At 37.1% G+C, this 21,245-nt stretch overlaps 1 protein-coding gene across 7 annotated transcripts in view; it reads right to left on the reverse strand.

Annotated features, from left to right (window-relative positions):
* ROBO1 (roundabout guidance receptor 1) overlaps positions 1–21,245 on the reverse strand; it is a 650,998-nt gene that overhangs the window by 71,772 nt on the left and 557,981 nt on the right. For all 7 annotated transcript variants that reach the window (XM_056327045.1, XM_056327049.1, XM_056327048.1 and 4 more), the window contains 3 exons: positions 15,167–15,287; positions 11,433–11,571; positions 10,048–10,175 (listed from right to left, as the gene is read on the reverse strand). In XM_056327045.1, coding sequence (XP_056183020.1) covers positions 10,048–10,175; positions 11,433–11,571; positions 15,167–15,287 — 388 coding nt within the window. The remainder of the gene's footprint in view (positions 1–10,047; positions 10,176–11,432; positions 11,572–15,166; positions 15,288–21,245) is intronic.

Here is a 21,245-nt window from a genome sequence, read left to right on the forward strand (position 1 = left end):
AAGGAACAAGTGACTACAGTAACTTCAAAATTACCAAAGGCAAGAAGATAGAAATCTAACTGAATGGAAAAGAAACAGATTAATTGCTTTCTATAATGGTATTGGTAGTAGAAGAATGAAATGAAGCAAGCAAGCAAGTTGACTGACTACTAGGAAAAATAGTTCTGATCGTAAGATCACCTTTAGAAGTAGTGGAAGCCTAGAAAACTCTAACGATGTTGTCAGGTTGATGCCCAGAAAAGTTAATAATGGGGAAATCTCAGTATCAATTAGCTGCTGTGGCTCCTCAACATACTTCCCCACAAGTTTGCATTTTTTATGGTTGGGGTGTTTTTTTTGTTTTTTTTTTTTTTTTTTTATAATTGACCCACATCCCCTCTCCTGTCTGAATAGTGAAGAGGTGTCACATGCCGCACAGTAACTTAGAAAAAGGCTGGCTAGAGTCGGTGTCTTACACAGAAGTGCTGCTCTTCGGGTACCAGAGTTGCCAGCTGCACTTCTCACCGTGCACTTACCCCGCTGCACTGAGCCAGCAGCCGCGAGACAGCTGCAGTCTGGAAACCTGGTACCCACATCACCATGATGCTTGCTCTGACCGTGCAGGGTAGAATACATCCTCTCATTCAGTGCACGCCTGGCAGGTAGGATTTAGCTTCTGCCTCTCAACCTGATACCCAGAGGAAAAAGGCAGGTGCCTGTGAATACTCAGGAGAGCTCACACTTTCTAGGAGAAAGTGGTCTGATGATGAAAAAAAGCAGGTATGACTCCTAGGTGCTGACGGTAGAAATAAAGCCTTGAAAATCTAAATGCATTTAGAGCTGGTACACATACCAGGGAAAGACACAGGCGAGGATATGGCTTTAGAACATGTATCTAAACTTGTACGTCACAACACATGCAGCGTGGCAGTTCAACATCATCAACTGCAGAACAAATCTGAGACCACCTTAAAGTGCCATAGACTCAAACCCAACGATTGTCCCTCCTGCAGCAAGCAGGAAGGTATCTGTTCGCAGCTCTGTGGCAGGAGCAATAAGCAATTTGTTTCAACAGTTTGTTGATTTCATTATCGGCATTAAAATGTCACTAAGCTTCTCTGCTCTCTTTGGCTGCTCAAACGCCACCCTCTGCGGATCAATGGCACAAGGCCTGTGCATTAACTGCACCTCTGCCTTGGGTACTATTCTGTTTTCAAGAGCTATCAAATGGCATTGATTCCTTATGGATTTCTAGCCATTTTGAGATTTAATTTAGGCTGAGAGGTGTTTCCCTCCTCAACTCTAATTGATGGGCTTGGGCAGTAAAATCTGGCTCTATCTGAGCTGTGTCTCAGTTGTGGAACTATATTTTCTTAATGTCTGCTTCACAGCAGGCTAATGAATCTTGCCTTATAAGTGTTTTTTAAAAGTCAAGATGAAAAAGGCTACACAAGCGTGTGTGTGTTTGTATATGCATGTAGGAGAGGAACCTATTGCAAAAATTTGTGAGCAGAGAACAGCGTGCAATATATACCCCTGAGATTTTTTTGATTTGCAACTGATTTTGCTGATACTAGCTACAAAATAAGGAAGTTCATAACCTCTCCTTCTGCAGGAGTCAATGAAGATTTCTACAATAAAAATAAAACCTGTGGAAATAGACTTTGCAGTGTGGTTTTAAAAGGTAGCACTTCTCAGGTTAATACATGTAGCATGCAGTTTAAAATGTTTATAAGTCCTGTAGTTGTTGCCTTGAGGGGACAAGAGAAACCTGAAATGCAGGGGTTAGAAGACAGAGGGAGGGATTTAAGGTCTTCCATAAGTTCCTCTCTCGGTCTCCACTCCTGCTTCCTTGCTCTGGGTCTTCCTAAACCATACTATAAACCAAATACCATTTAGAGGACACACTTATGACAAGTGTAATTCCATCTATTTAAAAGCTACACTAATGCAGTTAAGACTACGGAGTCCCATTTCCCAGGCTTCTCTTTTCAGAGAAGAGTTGTCTCCCCTTGTGTTTAAAAAGAACTGAGTTAATTTGGGGCAGTGCTGCAATCTAAGTAGTCGCGGCTACAAATATTTATACTAAAGCCTTTTAAAAGAGTGAAAAAGGACTGATAGATTTTAAATAAGCTGTGCAGAAATACAAAAAGATTATGATAGCTGGATGGGATTTGAAGAATTCTTAGGAGCTTCTTACTGCATTTTTTTTGACTTGCAGTAAAAGATAGTAGAGCTGAAAAGGAAAAGGAGTGGGATTTGTTTTCCAGCTGTTTATGATAGCACAGTTTTCTTCTTGGAAAGAAGTACTTGAAACCCATAGCAACATTCTTAGAGTAAGTTAAAGCTATTTGTGAGCAGTGGCCAAAGCTCCATGATCAATGGGTACCAAACACACTAAAAATGGAAGGACAATAAATCCCTACAGTGCAGTAATTGTTGATCACTAAAAAAATCTTATTTTTGGCATGCAATACCTAGTAAGGAATACTACCAACTGAAACAGATACTATTTGAAAAGAAATTTAGACTTTTTATAGTGACACCACACCCCCCACATAGAGACAACCCAAGTCCACATCTGGGACACTAATACCTGAACTTACTTTTTACTAACATTAAGAGGAAGGTAACCTTGACATAATAACAAAATTTAATTATGGGGAGCAAAAAATACAGCATATAAGAGTTCTACAGAAGAGAGAACTATCCATCAGGTACTGGAAATTTTACTGTGATGGAGGTAAAAGAGGGAACAAGTTGCTTAAGGGAACAAACACAATGTGCAAAAACAAAATAAAGTAAAATAATTCTGGGACACTTGGCCTGATTTTCATACAGTGAAGCAGTGGTTCACCTCTGCCAAAATATGATAATGCTATCAAAAATTGCATGTAGTCTGAGACAAAAGTGTTGCTGCAGCTACGATGGTTTAGGGATATTAGCAAATATGTTTTGAGGTTTAGTCTTCAGTTAAGTTAGTTACACTCTTCAAGGAAAAAAAGTATCTAGCAAGATCTGAGCACCCAAGACCTCTGAAGGAATAGGTACAGAAAAGGCCATCAGTGGTGGAAGACCACACCACAGAGTAACTCTCGGGTGACTTCTTCCTCTGTACCGAGACCCAGGTGTCAATGTGCTACCATAACTGTGTCAAAAGACAGAGGGGCTGTTTAATTTGGGGAGATGCAAATCCTAAGTGGGGTCTCATTATTCCCCTGGAAGATGCAAAGAGAACAGAATCCCACTCAATGCTGTGTTCAGAGAGCACACAGGACACTTATGAGAACAAGACAAGCAACCTTATGTCCCGCTTTGGGTTTTTTGTTTCTTAATCCTCTCATCCTATTCCATACTTAAATGGGGGAAAAAAAATCACTTTAAACTTTGGGAATTAATGTGTGGTCATAGGCACAAGATGAGCATGCAGATACCTCCTGCAGGAAAAAAATAAAGATGTGAGCATACATGATATTTAGCAGTTTAACCTGAAGGTGCCATTTTTTTCTTGCACTGGAAGATTCTGATAATGAGCTTACTAGGTGATCTAGTTCATGTATAAAGACTGTTATATACTTTTTTACCAGTTCTTGAGTGTTATTGAACACCTCAACACCTAAGAATAATTTTTTTTTGTGTTCAAATAAAACCGAATTCATAGTAACAAATGGTATTCAAAACAGCTTATCAAAATAATGGTTGAATGCACTGTTATTGTAAGTCAGCATTTTTTTTGGTCAAGAACCAATTCAGAGATGACTGATTTTAATGATGCATATAAACTAACAAAAATAAGAGAGTGCACTATAATCACTGTATAGTCCTTATGAAAATTACTTTCTGGCTATAAACAAGGCAAAAATAAAGTATGTTTTACCTTTTTATGGATGTTTAGCATAATTTAATAAAGCCTAAGTTTATTTCAGAATGAACATATAGTAGAAGTACTGTTTAATGAACAACCAATGAAAAGTATTCCTTGCACTGTTGAATTTTATACATAAACCCAAAAATTTGCAAACTCAACAACTTGTAGTAAAATTCTACTGTGTCTATTCCAAAGACAGAATTACTGAAATGTTATCTTTAGAACAGCAGTCACAAAACAAAGTCTGCAACAGTGAAGTCTGATAAAAAAACCCCTGATTTTTCCTGAGCCATGGGATTTAGGAAATTGCAGGCACTAGAAAGCAGTCTTCAGATTTTCTTTGCTACTTTTTAATTGAGTGCTGAAGTATGCTACACAAATCTACTTCAATTCTCTGCAGCAAGTGATTAAAAGGTAGGATTTTTAAGAATTTTACAGTAAATAGAACCCTTTAAGCAGGAGAAAGCCTCTAGCTTCAACTTAATTTAAATTCTGTAGTAATGTTTCTCCAAATTATTTTGACTCCTTCTGTTCTACTTGCTCAGAAATGCCTGTCTCATGTCCTGAATTCAAAGTACTAAATTGCAGGAAGGAATCTCAAAAGTTTCTGAAGTTTTATATCCCTGTAAGCAATTGCTGTCACTGTTGTGAGACTATGTAAAAAAATTAAACTTCGTTAAAAAACTCTAAAGCCACAGAAGCAGTTATTTATTAAAACATGTTACATGGATTTGAGACAACTATAATTTACTGATTCCTCCTTTTACCTGTATTTTAGAAATGTTTCAGGAATCTTAGTGTTCATCAACTGCATCAGTGGAACAAGCACCTTCAGGGCACTAATCTTTTCTTCAGATAGTTTCCTCGGTTCCTTCTGATGAACTTTTAAGATTTATATTCTTTCACCAGAAATAGGTGGCAGTCAAACTCCTCAGATCCTTGATAGAAATCTGAAGTCCTGTCGTAGTTTACAGCAGTCATTAAGGGGGAAAGGGCTGTATCTCTAAGCTATACAACTCATAAGAGAGGGTTTCCCTCATTCATCCTGCCAAAAGTTTATTAATTAAAAGAATCCTGAAGTACACAGGACAATCACTGTTCTTCCTTCCTTTTTCATGGAGACTGAAGACACAATATGGCCTAAAATTAGTTCTTTCAGGAGAAACACTGACATAAAGACAAGTTCAGATTTAAAACGAAATCCTAGTTTCAAAATTCAAATGGTTAAATTCACCCATGACACTGTGAGGTGCTTCCTGCAACACATAATAACCATTGTATACCTCAATAGCATTTTTCCAATCCCATAAAAATCTGAATTTTGTCTTTGTTATTTTAATATAGTAGCTCAGATGCCTATAAAGCAACTACATTTACAGGCAACTTATAATGTGTACCAGCAGCCTGACACAGTGGAAACATTTATATGGTATTTGACAGATAAAAAGAGCAAATTCTATTCCTTTTCATTCCAGGTGGTATTCTCAGCCCTACCTAGAATCCTTATCAAATAGATGTCTTTTACAGCTTGCCTTGAAGCTACTTTGTACGAAGAAGGAGTGAAAGGAGGAGGAAATTCCAGACCTGAAGCATGTGCCACCTTTTCAGATTAAAATTCCTTGCCAGTTGATGAGCACAGCAAAATCACAGCCAGAAGTCACTTATCAAAAGTTCTGCTCACTATCCACCTTGCAGACACACTCTGTTAATCCTAATATTACTGACATCGTAAACTAAAAAGCCTTGATATCAAAGATCACCACTGTAATATATGAATTGGCCAGTGTAATTTCCATAGGAATTCTTCTTTTGTTCTGCCAAACTGATAACACTGAATGTGTTTAGTGCCTTTGAATGGCAAAATTTATATTTTACAGTTCAGTCACTGTTGCTGCATGTCTAGGTGCATATTAGGCAGCGCACTGTAACAAGTATTGTGAGGTCCTCCAGAGCCACTGCTCAAGGAAGAAGAGTTGATTCAAAGTTTGAGGATTGTTGTTCACTACCAACCACCAACAGCTTCAGTGTTGGTATTTTTCTTGTGAAGTCCTTAAGTCAACTGACCTACATGACCTGTTTCTCTGTTAACTCCTGCTGAGCAGCAACTACATTGTCATTGCTATAGTGGTTCTTGGTCAACTGCATTAGTAGGACTTCCACTGGAACCATAATTTCTGCATGTATCAGAGAATAAAGCTTGTTTCAGCATAAATTATAAACTTACAAAATTAGATGTTAAAAAAAGCCTAATCAAACACTACAAATGGGAGCGAAGCAAATGGAAGTAGGAGAAAATATGTAAAACCTTTGGTTGTTAGATTTTCTTTAAAGCACTTCTATGATTAAATGTGAAATTTGCAGATTCTTGAAGAAGCCCTACTTCTAGTTGCATTAATAGTAAAACTAGTTTTCTTTTAGAACTGAAGTTCTGAGGCATGCATTTTTGGTAATTTTGTGTGTCTTAAGAATGTGGGCTTCAATTCTATACATAATAATGAAATACATACTACTATAATTTCTACAGTCCTGCTTCAAGACATAAAACCAAGTAAATAACATAATATATATCTCCGTGAAAACATGAAAAGCATTTTCCATCTATATATAAAATACATACACAATAAATATATCCAATTTGTTTAGTGCTAGAGCAAGAGAGAAATCCACTGGTTCCAGAGATGCATTTTTGGCCATTGTTTCCCTTTTCTGGAGCACATCAGCTACTTGGTAAAACATAATGTATAGGTAAAATATAATGTATTGTGCTCTGAGCTGCTTCCTGGCACTTTGTATTGACTGAGGTATTTATTGAGTAATTAATCATCTCCTGAATGAAATGCTTCCACATATATTTAGCAACATCTCTGGATGCCTTACATATGCACTACACATCATTGCAGAATGAAAACTGGACTGAGATACTGTAACTTTAGGGAAGTGCAAACAGCAGGATTGCATTTTCTTAACTATTTAGTTTTCCAAGGAGAAAATAAGATAACTTGATGAACAGTTTCAAGGGTGGAAATGCTTTTAAGCTGCAATATTAAGATTAACTGAAGGGTTCAAACTTCTGTATCAATACAGAACTCCAAATTTGGTTTAAGGATATGACTGAAATCACAATAAAAATACAGCATCTGTATTTCATGTAGGACACACTCATATTCCCCGAAGTTAAAAGTCTGTATAAAGGAATATTAATGCCAATAACCAGAATCTGTGATGCTGGTTGCCATAAGCAGGAAGAACATTAAAATGGAATTGCTACTTCCTCCTCTCTTTTGTATTTTCTACGCTTCGCATCCTATTATATATAGTTGAACTATCTGAGGTGACAGTTCTAGCCCATGGCTGCCGCCTGGGCCCACTCGCCTAGGGCAGAGGCAGGGAGCACTGCAGGGCATGCACCACGCTACGTCAAGCAGGCTCAGAGCTGACCTGGAGGCAATAATGCCACCAGAGCCAGGGGAGCTCTCTGCTCCGGCACCAGGTTAGCTACCCGCTGCATTGCATCGACGCATGCCTGACACCTAGGCATCTCTATTAGCCCCGGTGTTGCATGCTCCACCTTGTAAAACGCTAGATAGCCCTGTACAGTGCAGAGCATACACGGGTCAATCACAGTGCTAGAGACCCGAAAAATGACGAGAGGGTATGTCCTCTTGTCAGCAGTTTAGCGACGCTGAGGCCCGAGCAGTGTCCCGAAGAACGGGAGGGTGACCAACAGCCCTCGCTGCTGTGTGCCATGATCCATTCGGTGCGGCGGTTCCACCGTGCCTACACTGGACAGACGACGACTGCTCCTTTCCTAACATGGACATGCATCTTCTGGGCTTACCGCTAACAACCCTCATAGTCTTTATCTGGCACATGACCTGGCATGAAAACACCACAGCCTATTGCTGAGATACTGAAGGGGAAAAACCCCAAAGCAAACTCCCACAAAAATCTTCCAAAACCCAGACAAACCCAAAAAACGAATCAAAAAACCCTCTCTGTCCTTTGCTGAATCTAACAACTCTGCACAGTGGCAGCTGTAACTTCTGAGGCTGTGACTTGCTACATAGCCCTCTGTTTACAAATATGTAACTGAAATAACTATAGCTGGCATACCAGAACACATATTTATTAAGCCTTACAGTCAATAGATCATATGACAATCACCAAAAGTGCAGAAAAGACTTGTCATTTTCACTGCCTGAATCACTTGGAAAAAATACCACTCATAAGGAAAAAAAATAAATTCTCAAAGAGCGGTGTGTCCACAAACAGTAAGATCAATGGCATCTTAGTGCTGAAACAAGAAGATCATATCTACCTGTCTAGATGGAGCTCAGTCCAAAAGCTGACCCTTTAGGGAAAAAGAACAGTGTTTTAAACAAGGGAAGAGGAGGGGAGAGGAGGAGGGATGGAGAGAATAAGGAGGAAAAAAAGAAGGAAAAATGAGAAAAAACCTGAATGGGAAAAGGATGTTTTTTGGGAGTCTTCCCCCCGCCCCCCCCCCCCTAAAACTAGGTCTCCTGGATACTCTAATAAATGGATTTTGATCATAATTTACTACATTACCAGCTACAAATTGACCTTCCACATCAGTTTCTCACATCAATCCTTTCTACAAAGACATTAGTACAGACAAAGGGCTCAGGAGGTAATCCATTCCCACTGGGAAACAAATTATCCCATACCAATATCCACACAGCAAAGCTGTTACAATGTAAATATCTACTGTATAATACCAGTGCTTAAAAAACGTAAGAATCTTGCTGAATCAAGACTTAGGTTATGATCATGTTCCTTAAAAGTACCATTTCATTACAAAGTTCAAAAGATCTCATTCTAGATCTCTAATAGCTACACAGTTAAAATAATTTTACATCTAAGTAGCACCGTTACCTAAATGGGATTACAAGAATGTGTTTGCTTATTATTTTGAATAGACTACAAAGGTTTAGAGCTACCAATATTTTATTTCCAGAAATATAAGTGCTTAACCAGGCATAAAGCAAATTTTCTTAATACTAATATCTTAGAAGATGTAACAGTTGATATAAGGTGTGATCGTCAGAACAAAATGCCATTTAAAAAATAATTCAGTCTTTTTCTTTGGAATAAACTGTGCTTGCTGCTCATGTGTTAATCTTTTATTCTAAAACACTGAGCATAAGTGCTGGTTATTATGCAAACATAAGGTATCAGTTTGATGTAAACATCATGGTGACCAACAAAACAGAACATCTCAAAATTCTTGGGTTTATGAGAGCTTCAACAAAGTAATTCCTATTTTCTAACAGCTACAGATGTTAGGGACAATAAATGTTTCTGGTGGAGAAAGGAGAGCAGGTTAAGGAGAAAACCTTTCCTGTTACAGTAAATGCATCAAAATAGAGGCCTGTTACCAATAAAATACTTTTAAGCCTATACTTCCCCAGAACTCCATAATGGCTAATTCCCACTGAGCAGAGAAAAGGACAGAAGGACCATCAGTGCTTAGAAAAAAGCATCGGGATGACATCACTGCCTGTCTGCTGCCCAGGAAAGGAAGAGAGGGATTATCCGAATAGTGAACATCTGGATTGTGTATATAAAGGCAATGAAGGATTTTTATACATATTAGTACACTGAGTTCCATTGATTTTTTATCTTACAAAGAAACAGTAGTGCTACGATACGCTTTTATAATTAAAAAGGAACAGGAATTCCAGTGGTCTGGGTTAGTGTATTAAAAGATACACAAACAAATTTATCATTCATTGCTTCTTTACTGTGTTTAATTGAAAAAATTTGGCAGATACTTGAACTTATAACTCTTTCTTTTTTGAGTTAAAACAATATAGCTTGGTAATACTGGTTTTCTTCTTTCTGTCAGGGTTTCAGACACAAAGATTTTAAGTGATACGATTTGGATCACACTTAAGTTGAAAACATACTCTGTTCCCCATCCCAGTACCATAAAGACTGCTTACGAAAAATCATACATGTGAAGTCCTTTAATTTCTTAAGAATATGACTCAAACCAAACTTGTATTTTTGCTCTTGTTTTTTTTTTTTGGTTTGTTTTTTTTTTTTCCACAACACAGCACAGAGTTCCTGCATAAGTCACAACTCTCATAGTTGTGTATATACAGAATTGTCTGCGTATAGCAACTCCACCAAAAAAAATTTATTCTAGACTGGAGTACTATGCAAAGAAACATTCTTACCTTGAACTGTCAGAGTTGCTGATGCTTCAGCTTTTCCAACCATATTTTCTGCAACACAAGTATATGAGCCCATGTCTCCTGCGGTAACTTTCCGGATTTTCAAGGTATGATCATCACGGATTTCGTATCTTTAAATATACATAATAATAAACAGTGAATAGAAATAATAGACCTTTGTAAAATTTCTGTAATGGATAAAAATTACGATGGGTTTGCCCTTAAATATTTTTATACCTGTATTTCCCTTAAAAATATGTATAAATCCTTATAAATTGATAATGTAAAATTAAAGTTTTAAAAGCAAAATATATCTAAATATTTGAAAACCTTATCCTGATTTCATTCGCAATGTGAGTCAGTTTTACTGACGTCAGTAGAATTTCACTGGCATAATACAATCATAAAGCTCTAATGCAGAATGTTTTAATTGTTAGATGGCTTTTAACATTTAAATGTAGTAATACTTACTATTCTCCCTATAATTTTTCCATGAAAAAATGAAGGATTTTTTTAACATGGTTGAAAAGAAAATATTGTTCTCAAGAAGATCACAATTGTTTGAGAGTCAAGATAAATAATTTTTTATAAAGAACAATGTGGCCTTTTACAGTTTCCTCTGCATTCATCACCTTTTTTTCTCTTCTTCGTATAATGCATTCAATGTGCTTCTCTTTTTGGGAAAAATTTTTTTTCTCTTAAAAATGCTCTAGTTTTTATTAAAGCTGTAGACTAGATTAACAGGAAGCTGGATTTGGATGGCTGGAGCCAACTGTTACAGAGTTTCTTCTTTCAGTCCCATCCCCTAATAAGTTTTTAACTTATAATTGGGAATTCAAAGTAAGAAAATACCTAATCTATCTATCAATCACAGAATATATTTCTTTTTAACAAGGTGGTTTACTTTTTAGCCTGAATTAGAGCAATGACAGGGAAAAAAAAAAAGTTAATTGGAAGTTTAGTAACAAAAACATGTATAACCAAGGCAGCTTTCTACATTACCAGACTATATTTATATCAACTGCAATTCCAGTATACACTTTTTGATGTGGTAATCTAATTTACCGTTTCTTATACATCCTCCAAAATGTGTAATAATTAAAAAAGACTCTTCAGGTGAAGCATTAATCTGTGTCAAATATTACTGACTGGAAGTTATTTTTTGTGGTGTTTGTCATGTGTTGTCACAACAAAAGCTTGAGAACGAGCTGTTCTTCAGTTTCAATATAAATAACTTCAAATAGAGCTCAATAGTAATTAGAAATGTCTTATTAGATCAAGCCAGGCCTTCTCCACTCAAGAAAAATAAATGCTACGTGTCAAATGTTGAATGGCTACATCAGACACCAAGCTAGATGACATAGAAAAGGTAACTCCATGTACTGCACCTTGCTTTTGGCAATTCACCATCATCCTTCCTCCACCTTACTGTTGGGACTGGGTCCCCTCTGGCCTCACACTTAAACTCCGCACTATCATCCACAGTTACAGCCAAATTACTTGGTCTCTTCACAAAAGACGGTCTCTCTAAAAGGAAAGGAAAGAAAAACAGGGATTATTCCAGCACTTCTGTGTCCAAACTGCGATTTTCCCTGAACTGTGGCTGCTGGAGCAAGGGGAGCAGGGTGACGAGTCTGACGGAGGTGCCTCTTGCTCCCATCCCCAGGCAGAAGATCCATAGCCCTGCAGATGGCCAGTGCTGTGAACCTCAGCGCAGGAGGCAGATGCTTTCAACAGGGGCTCAGGATCTGAGCACAGACTTCCTCACTTCTTTTATCATCACTCTAGCTAGCTAAAGGAAATATCACCGTCACAGCTAATATAGCTAAAGGAAAACACAACGTGCACAGAAAATCTAAATACACCTTGATCCTCAGATAGAAGCAGGCCTGCTGCAAGGAGCCAGACAAATGACCACACATCTGCTGCACTGCTGCTGAAAGACAGAAGGCACAAACCAAACATCATCTCACGGGAGGTTCTGACGCAGCGGTGCCTCTGAATCTGAAGGCTAAATGAGGCCCAGCACAGCATCTCTGTGAGGCTGCTTGCAGGTGTCAGCAGAGCAACCAGCGTTCAATGCAATCGTTTCCGATGCTACATTAGAAAGACAGCATTTTCTTTTGCTAGCACACATAAAATAAAACAACCCAAAAAACCCCCACAATGTCCTCTCTATTATTTTTGTTCATAAAAATTGCAGTTATCCCCAATTTATCTTGTAGGGCATAGATGACCCGCATCCTGGCTCACCAGAGTCAGATTGATTACTGCATAATTTTTCTCAGGTGTTGTGAAACAAAACGGGATCTCAGTACAGGCTGTGTGCTTTTCTGGCAACCCAGCTACTAGCCTGAAATTTCACGAAAGGGTTCAATACATTTTTCTACCTCTAACAGGGTTGAAAACTTTATGGTGCTGGGCTATTCATAGTTTCATAGTTCCACGCCAGTCTGGAGTGCAGTGGGGTCTGCACACGCACAAGGAAGAAAAGTATTTTTAACAATTTCTGGGATACTCCAGGAAGGATTCCCCATCTAGAAAGGGAGCACAAGATGACAACAGAATGTCCATAAAAGAACAAGGAAGGTTCAACAGGAGAGTGCTCGGCAGGTTCCGTTGCCTCAGGCAGATGACCTTTTTGCCTATAAACCTGTGAAAGCTCTGAGTCAGTTGAGAAGGCAATTGCATGTTTTGACTTGTATGTATTAAAGATATAAATGTAATCTCCCTAGAACTGGAAAAGTCTGAAGCCATTGGCACAATCAGGAAGGGCGAATACCCCAAAATACACCACAAATTTCTCATAGGAATATAAAAACACCAGACAGAAAGACAGACAGGCAATCCCATATTCTTACTGTCTCACATCTGTGTTTGAAAAAGGTGGTTCCGAATATTACTTTGAATTTGCAGATGAAGATACAGAGATTCGGTATTATAAAACCTTAGTGAATGGTTCGAAAAGGACTGACATGGAAATGTGAACTGAACAAAACCCTACAAAAAAGATTCCTTTATTCTCAAGGATGTTCAGACCAGCTGGATGCTTGTGCTTGTGTTGTAACGCTATGCAAATAATGATATATGAAATAGCAAGTTGATCTTTAAGTGTGAGTTCTAACCTGGGTTCGTATAAAAGTGAGAAATAAACCAGAGACCTACACACATGAATGTAGCTGTGAATTAAAAAATAGAAATACAGACACCCCCAACCCTAGCCCCTTTCTTGTAGGTGCACTAAGAACGCAACATGAATGCAAGAACGTTCCAGATTACACTTCAGAGTAAGAATAGTTTGGGGAAGAATATCCAACTTAATTATGCAAGAGAAAAATGACTGATTTGGTAAGGCCAGAACTGCCGCACAACAGCAAAACCCGCAAGAGCACATTGTTCTTTAGATCAGTTTGCTAAAGGAAAAGTAATAGCGTAAAAGCTTTTGTCTGCTCATTCATAACACTCTTATTCCAACGCATAAATGGAGAAAGGAATACTGATAATGGACACTGATTTAAGTATCTATCTTTGCCACATGATTATTTAGCAAATACAAGGAAAGCTTAGCAAGATTCACTTTGAAATTTTCTAATATTACACTTTCTGGTGTGCAAACCTCCCTCTGATCTTAAGCAGAGACCTAAAAGGAAAAGTTCAACTTCTAAACAACCAAACCCCATAAACAGAACATTTACAATGAAAGCTTTTAATATACGAAGTCAGCATGTTTCTCATGCCTTTTCACACATATCTAAGGCTGAGTTGAAAGAATAAGGTGTATTAAAGATTTCTAGACATAGACTGCTAAGACACTCAAAGCTTTACTGTCCTATCTGAAAAGAAAACCTCACTTGTCTTCCCAGGCTGAAAATCAGAAATACGTTTGAAGGGAAAACAAGATGAAGAAAAAGGCAAAGACAGACCTCTCCCTGCAACACATCCCTCTTACAGGTGTTCAGCAAGAGTAGTAATTTACAGCTTGGATTATGTAACAGTCCATACCATCATTCCCTGGTTACTAGTAGACTAGTGATGAGCAATTAACTGGTACAGTTAACAAGGAGCCCAGTGCAAGGACTTTACTCAGTGTCTCTACAACTTTATTTTCACTCTAGATTTTTTTTGGAAGTTTCTTAGCTTCCAAAAAGTTACACACTATCTTGCTTGATATTCAGTTTTAACAACTTTATGACAGCCTACAACCTTGCTTTATTAAAGAAAATCCTGCTTCAATTGAAACTCTATTTCATTTGCCCAAGTCCTAACCCTAAAAAGTAGTGAAGACAGTTAAAAGTGTCAATGACTAAGAGGAGAGGTCTTAAACCTGATTTTTTTGCATTTAAAAAAAAAAAAAAAAAAAGGTAAAAGGACTAGGAGGACTACAGCAGCAGCACTGTGATGTATGAACCACGGCTTCGATATTCTCATCCTGTGATGACAAAATATCTATTCCTTCTGCAGAAACAATCAAGCTACCTCAAGCATCCCCTACTTTAAATGCAACATGGGACACAATCTGAATAAAAACTACCAAAGCTGCATCTACAGTGATCATGAGGCAACTCTCCCATGCTGAAGGAATTCTGAGAATGCACTTGGAGTTACAGCTTTAGCAACAAAAAGTGTCATTTTTAGCTAAGCTCAGCTATCATAAATTAATTTTAATTTTTTGATGCTCAGAGGAACTGTCATTAGGATGGCCCGAATAAGTAGACTTGTTGTATGCAGCACACATAACTATAAATGAAAGGATTATTATTTAAAATAGAAATTTAGAATAATTCTGATTTTCTTCAGTGAGAGGGAAAATTAAGCTTCTACTTCTTACTGATGTTAATTTTTGTTTTGCTATTATTTTACAATACTGATCCAGTCAGTGGACACTGGAATTATTTTCAGTTCGAGAGCTAGGTAAGAAAGTGTCTTCTGATAGCAAAAACAGTCCAAGGTGGACTGCAAAACCATCAATTGTCACCCATTTGCTAGAACACAACCATGGCAAAAGCATTTTCAACATAAACACTGAAAAGGAAATCGTTGAGAATAATCCTTAATAAAAAGCTTACTAGGAACAACAAAAGTAGGAAATTTTTATTAACACAGTCTTAAAAGGAGTTCTTACCTAAAACAGTGAGCTCTGCAACTTCACTTTCACGTTCCCCAACCATATTCGTTCCAACACAAACGTATTTGCCAGCATCGTTCTTTCTTGTGTATGTGATCATAAGCTTTCCTCCTCTGATCTAGGACAAATCAAGGACAACAAAAAATACTTTAATATGAACCAGCAATTTCATACTATTTATTAATTTCAAAAAGCTTTTGTTACAGACAATGAAATCAAACAAGCTATCAGTGATTTTCCAAATCACACAATAAAGTGGACACCGCCCCCCAACCTATTAACTTAATTTCTTTCTCTTATGCAAAAACTCCTTCTTTTAGTTTTACCTAAGTATGTAAACATTTCTCAGATTTGGACCCCTATTACTCTTTTCTTCATTTCGTGTAATGTACTACTGGCTGTTCAACAGCCTTTTTAATACTTGTTGGCCAGAAGGCCCACAATTCCTTCCTATGTACTACTGCAGTTTGATATAACCAGGTGGAGAATAAAAATTTGCACTAGATGTAAATTCCATTTTCACATCAGGTGCTTCAATTAATTTGTCTTGAGAAGTATGTATAGTTATCCTACCGTTGGTCATGCTCGTTATTATTCATGAATTCTGTGTTGGTTTTAGTTTCCATTTCTTAAGGAAGTGAAGGAAATTTTTTCTTCTTTAATTCTTCATCTTTAAATAAATAATTTTAACGGCTGATAAGCAATTGGGAAGAAGCAATTAAATCCTTACTGAGAAGTGAGTAACATTCTGCTCTTAATTCTGAATTTAGTTTTTGGAAGAAAATGGAATTCTGATAACCCCAAAATGCAAAAAACATACTTTCCCTTTGTGATTCCAAATCTTATTATTTTATATAATTACAAATAAATACATATTTTAAATGGATATGAAAATATCTGATCTCCCTTTAAAAGTATTTATTTTCCCATCTGATTGACAGAATGGTTCAACAAGTCTCAAAGTTCACCAAAATGCAGCCAGATTTTTGTAGGCAACTGAATACACACCAAATTTATTTTGAGATACAATCCATTACTTAATTACATTAATTACACTTCTAAGCAAACATAGCCTTATGAGTCCATTCACATAGGAAAACCTACGCAGTTCAAGGCATGGGCGGAAGTAAAGTACACAATAAATAAAAGCCGCAGATGAAGCTACATGAAAGGGTCTAATGTGGTCAGTGACAAGGAGGAGAGTGTTCTTAATACGAGGTATTTTGTTCAAGTTGCCTGCAGCTAGAAATCTATCCCTGAAAAGTTGACACCTTGAGCACTGTTGGGCTCTTATTATCATTGTAAGATGTACGCACACAAAGATGACAGTCAGTTATTGAGATAAATGAACATGCACGTGTAATGTAGATAGTGTTGCATACAAATTTCATTCTGTTGCCTTTGGCACTCGTTCGAGAGCAGAAAAGATAGGTCCTTTATCATCCAGAAATCTAGTAATGCTGAAACTTCAATAGGGATTTGAGGCATGAAGAATGAAAAAGTAAAGGTGACCTGCAAACGCCCATATTTCAGGAATATGTGTGCAATTTTAGGTTGTTAACTGACTGAACTGGTAAGCATGAGAAGAGAATGTAAAATAGAACTAGAAGTCTGTCTCTATTTATTCCCGTTTCACATCTCCCTAAACCACAGAAAGCTATTTATTTTGAATTAATCTATGCAAATAATTTTTTAAAAAACAATTTTAGAAAGATTTCCACAGGCATTTTAGGGTATTTATATATTGAGATACTTATGCAGAAATATATACTTTACATGTATATAAATATTGAATGCACAGGATTTAACAAAGAAATGTACTTACATATCACAAAAATTCACTAACTCAGTTGACGATTTCAAACCCATGTAAACTAAAAGGAGCGATTTTCATACATGTCTTAAGAGTTTAAGTCCTCCTGACTTTCAGTAGCATTTGTGTTCCTCTGTGATTTTAGCCCTTATGAAAATCCCATTCAAACCCATTACCATATGACACAACTGCTTATTTTGCAGAAATTGTAACCTCCCACAAGAACTATCCTAGGAATTTCTTTTAGGAATCACCACAAGGCTCTCTTAAAGGCATAGATGGAAGGAAGCGTTGAAGTAGAAACATTTGAACAACAAAATATCATCGAAAGCTGCTTTTCTTCCGCTTTATTTGAGATTTACATAAGGAAGGAGAGGTAGAGGAAACATTCTCTTTTGAACGTTGAGGCAGACTTCCAAAGACATGTCAGGAAGCTGCCCTTCCAAGACGGAATTCTGAATGCATTTGATTTATTTTTCCCAGGGTTTTTAGTTTGTTGATCTTGTTTGTTTTCCTTAAAACAGAAGAAGGGTTTAGAACTTTAGCTACAATTTAGCACATTAAATTGTGATGAATTACAGAGTTACAATAAAATGTACCACAAGTGCATGTAGAATTGTGTGTCTGTAACTAGAGCATTCGCAGACATTTAAAAAAAAAGCATACTGCCACTCTTGCATCGCTACCCCAGTTTTCCACTAAATTTTAACAATTAGGTACCCACCATCTCTAGTAAGACTGATCAAGCCCTTCTATTTATCAACAAGACACTGCAAATCAAATCTGTAGCTATGACAAATTTATGTTCTTTACACCCAATGTTTGCTACTTTTTCTCTCAGTAGGAAGTCCTAGAAATAACTACGGACTGTAGAGCAATGGCTTTAAGTAGCAAAGTACACAATGAAATAAACGCCTGTGAAGTTTCGCAGGAACACATCAAGAATCACTGCTACATTTCTTTGTCTGACTAAGTTCATATTCCGTAAGTCCTGTACTGTAAGTTCGTATCCAGTATTTAGAGCAGTAAAAAGGCCAATCACCCTTGGGGGCAGTATCTGAAATACTGCAAATTAGAACTATTCACAGTCTGTGGATACTTAATTAATCAAGGCCTTTTAATTTAGGTGCTTTGGCTCTTCCCATATTTGTGCCCCTGCCTCGGAACACACCAGCTGGACTTTATAGGAGCAAATGATATAATGGTTTGAAAAAGTGACAGGCAGTATAATATTTCATCCCAAACCTCCAGAAGAGTTGTTACCATACTGAATACAAAGAAAGTCCTTTCTTCCTAGTAAACAAGATATAGCAAACAGTTTTATTACACTGCTCTGGGTGATACTGCAAATCATGGGAAAGGAATTACTCTGCTAACTGCCAAAGCTTAAAGTCCAATTTTGAAAAGATGGAAGTAAGTATCATGTTCCATTTATACAGAAATGATGCCAAGGTACTTTTGGACTTTTCACGCCTCTTCAGGATTTTGTTCCGTTCTGTGCCTACCAGCAAATTCATCAGGGCTTTGCAAGCAGAGAATACAAGAACAGCACTGAATACTGATGAAACAACAAGACTGTGATCGGCGGTTCACAGATGATCTTCAGTTGCCTGTAACACATATGGATTGTTGTATGTACGTTAAAAGAATATATGATAGCATGGTGCCTTACAAAGAGTTATTGAAAGCTATTTTCTATGACCTGCCTGGCTGACCATATTTTGCTCCTCATGAGTAAATTGTTCATTCAAGCAAGTCCACTTCATTTATTTCTTTAAACAATAGTTGGAGCCATTCATACAGAACACTCTAGGCACCCACAGAGTTAACTAGGTCCAGAATTGTAAATTATGGCCACCCAGCAGCAGAAAATCATATACAAATAATGAATCAACTCGGTCAGCCAATAAATCAAATCCATAAAAAACTTACCCAAGGGTTCTACAACATACCACCAAGTATTCAGTATAACTGTACACACATATATACTTATTTTAAGACCATATTTTATATACCTATGCATGTTGTGTGTGCATGTGGAAATTTCTGTACGTATAAATCCATACCCATCTGTCTGTGTTAAGAAATATTTTTATATATATGGGTGATTAATTTACTTTTCACAGAAATGTGCTATGAAATATGAGAAAGAATGCTGCCATGAGATAAATCCTTGGGAAGTCCAAATATAAAGGTGGCTGGTGTTTTGTTGGGTTTTTTTACTTTCTTTTAGCTCCTAGTTTTATTTTATTTAATAAATGAAATCTGCTTTATTGCAAAATAATTCTAAAACAAATTTAAATCCATAAGAAAATGAAATTTAGACTGCAGGGTAAAATACTCTGTTTGAATAGCCAGCGTTTCTGAATATGTAGTAACTCAAATTTTATATATTTTAGTCTTCTATAGTACAGCATACGTATCACATTTTATTTAAATGAGACGTGACAGGCATGTGATACTAACCTGTCAGACGTGGTCTTTGCTTTAAAAGTGTGCCATCTAATTATAAATGACAATAACATAGTTAAAGAACAAGGCAAATACGGGCAATTGTAATTAATAGTGTCACCAATGGTAGCTATAAGTAAAATGGAGGTTTTATTCCTTAGGAAACACAGAGTTTGCTTGATTTCCTCTATGCAGTCTAGCATCCCGAAACAGATTAGTATATCCATATTATGACCTATTGTTGCAGCACAGAATGTAAGGCATGGAACGTCAGCAAGAGAAGACAAATCTGCAGTTTTAACAAAGTTGAATGAAAAACAGTATAAATGAATACTTATCTTAAATTTTCATTTTAAAACGTGTGTCTTGTTTTAAGCCTTGGGAACCCCAAGTATTCTTTTCTATCTATTACAGTATACTTAAATATCAGACACTAGACATCAAAACGTGTTTGGAATAGGTCTTCAACAATGATTAAAGTTTGCTCTTGTACAGCTTCAAAGTTCAGACAGAGGAGTCTGTCCTGCTTTCGGTTCCATTCCCTGGAACCCCAGGAAGGTACGTGCTGCCTCGTCCAGATCAAACACACACAAAAAAAGTATTTGAAAGACGTTTAAAACATACTTTCAAGTGGTCTTTCTCTGCTGTGTCATGACAAAGTGCAAGTCAATTGTTCCCCCCTACCACACAGACCAACAAAACAGTCTTGCAATGATGACAGGCCTGAAGGTAGAGTCTATAAAGGATGGTGCAAAATGCACAGGAAGGTACCTTTACTTAAAAAGAAAGAGCATTTAAGGTAGATAAAATGACAATAGATTCAAGCTGCTGCTTCTGGCACCCCTGCCAATCCAGACAGGATACATCAGAGTCAGAATCGGATTCAAGTCTGCTCATGAGACTGCCTTCCCCTCTTTTATGGCCTCATTATTAATGGCTGTATCTACAAGAAGGTGGATACCTACAAAGGCTTAAGGGTTATCTGTGTCCTGAATTGTCTGGTGACTTCAGAGGCAGCTGAGGGTTATTCAGCCCTTGGCATTATCACAAGACACCAAATATCACAATTACCATATGTGTTTGATACTTCACCCAACTAACAAGATCGTGGAAACAGCCAGGATATATGCAGAATGTCATCAATCAGCTTCAGAAAAGAAAAAAATCCATACCTCAGCATGTAAAATTTTCAGAAGTTTAAAACTGTAACAATCCCAAACTTACTTTCTATAAACATTTGGCTTTTGTTAATCACAAAGGAAGATTTAATTCAAAATAGGCCGTATAGGCTCACATTAATCACAACTAATTTCTGAACAGACAGCTATGTTTACATAAAAATATTTGAACCAGTAAAATACTTTCCTGAAATGTTTTCACAGCTACAGCACAAAACATTTACTGTGTAATACTTCCTTTCTGATTATAAGCTAAGATTAAAATCCTCCTACAACAAAACCATGTTATGACTACCTTCATGGATTTAAATCTGCCCTACCAAGTCAAAAAACAAACAAACATACTAAGAGCACACACACAAAAAACCCTAAAAAACCCATAACCAAACCCCCAAAAAACAAGTAGCAAACACTTGCCTGAAATTGTTTTTCACAACGCTATTTACTGAGCACAGAAAACACACAAAACAAGTAACGAGCAACACATAAGGATAACTTACAGGACAATAAAAAAATATATGAAAATAACCGATGTTTCTGCAACACCCAAAGAAAACCCAACTGAGCCCAACATGGGAATGACATGTTCGTAATGACCACTATGATATTTCTGTAAAACCGTGTATTTCACTTC

Source organism: Falco biarmicus, chromosome 2 (genome assembly GCF_023638135.1).
Source record: "Falco biarmicus isolate bFalBia1 chromosome 2, bFalBia1.pri, whole genome shotgun sequence".
Classification (NCBI taxonomy): Eukaryota; Metazoa; Chordata; class Aves; order Falconiformes; family Falconidae; genus Falco; species Falco biarmicus.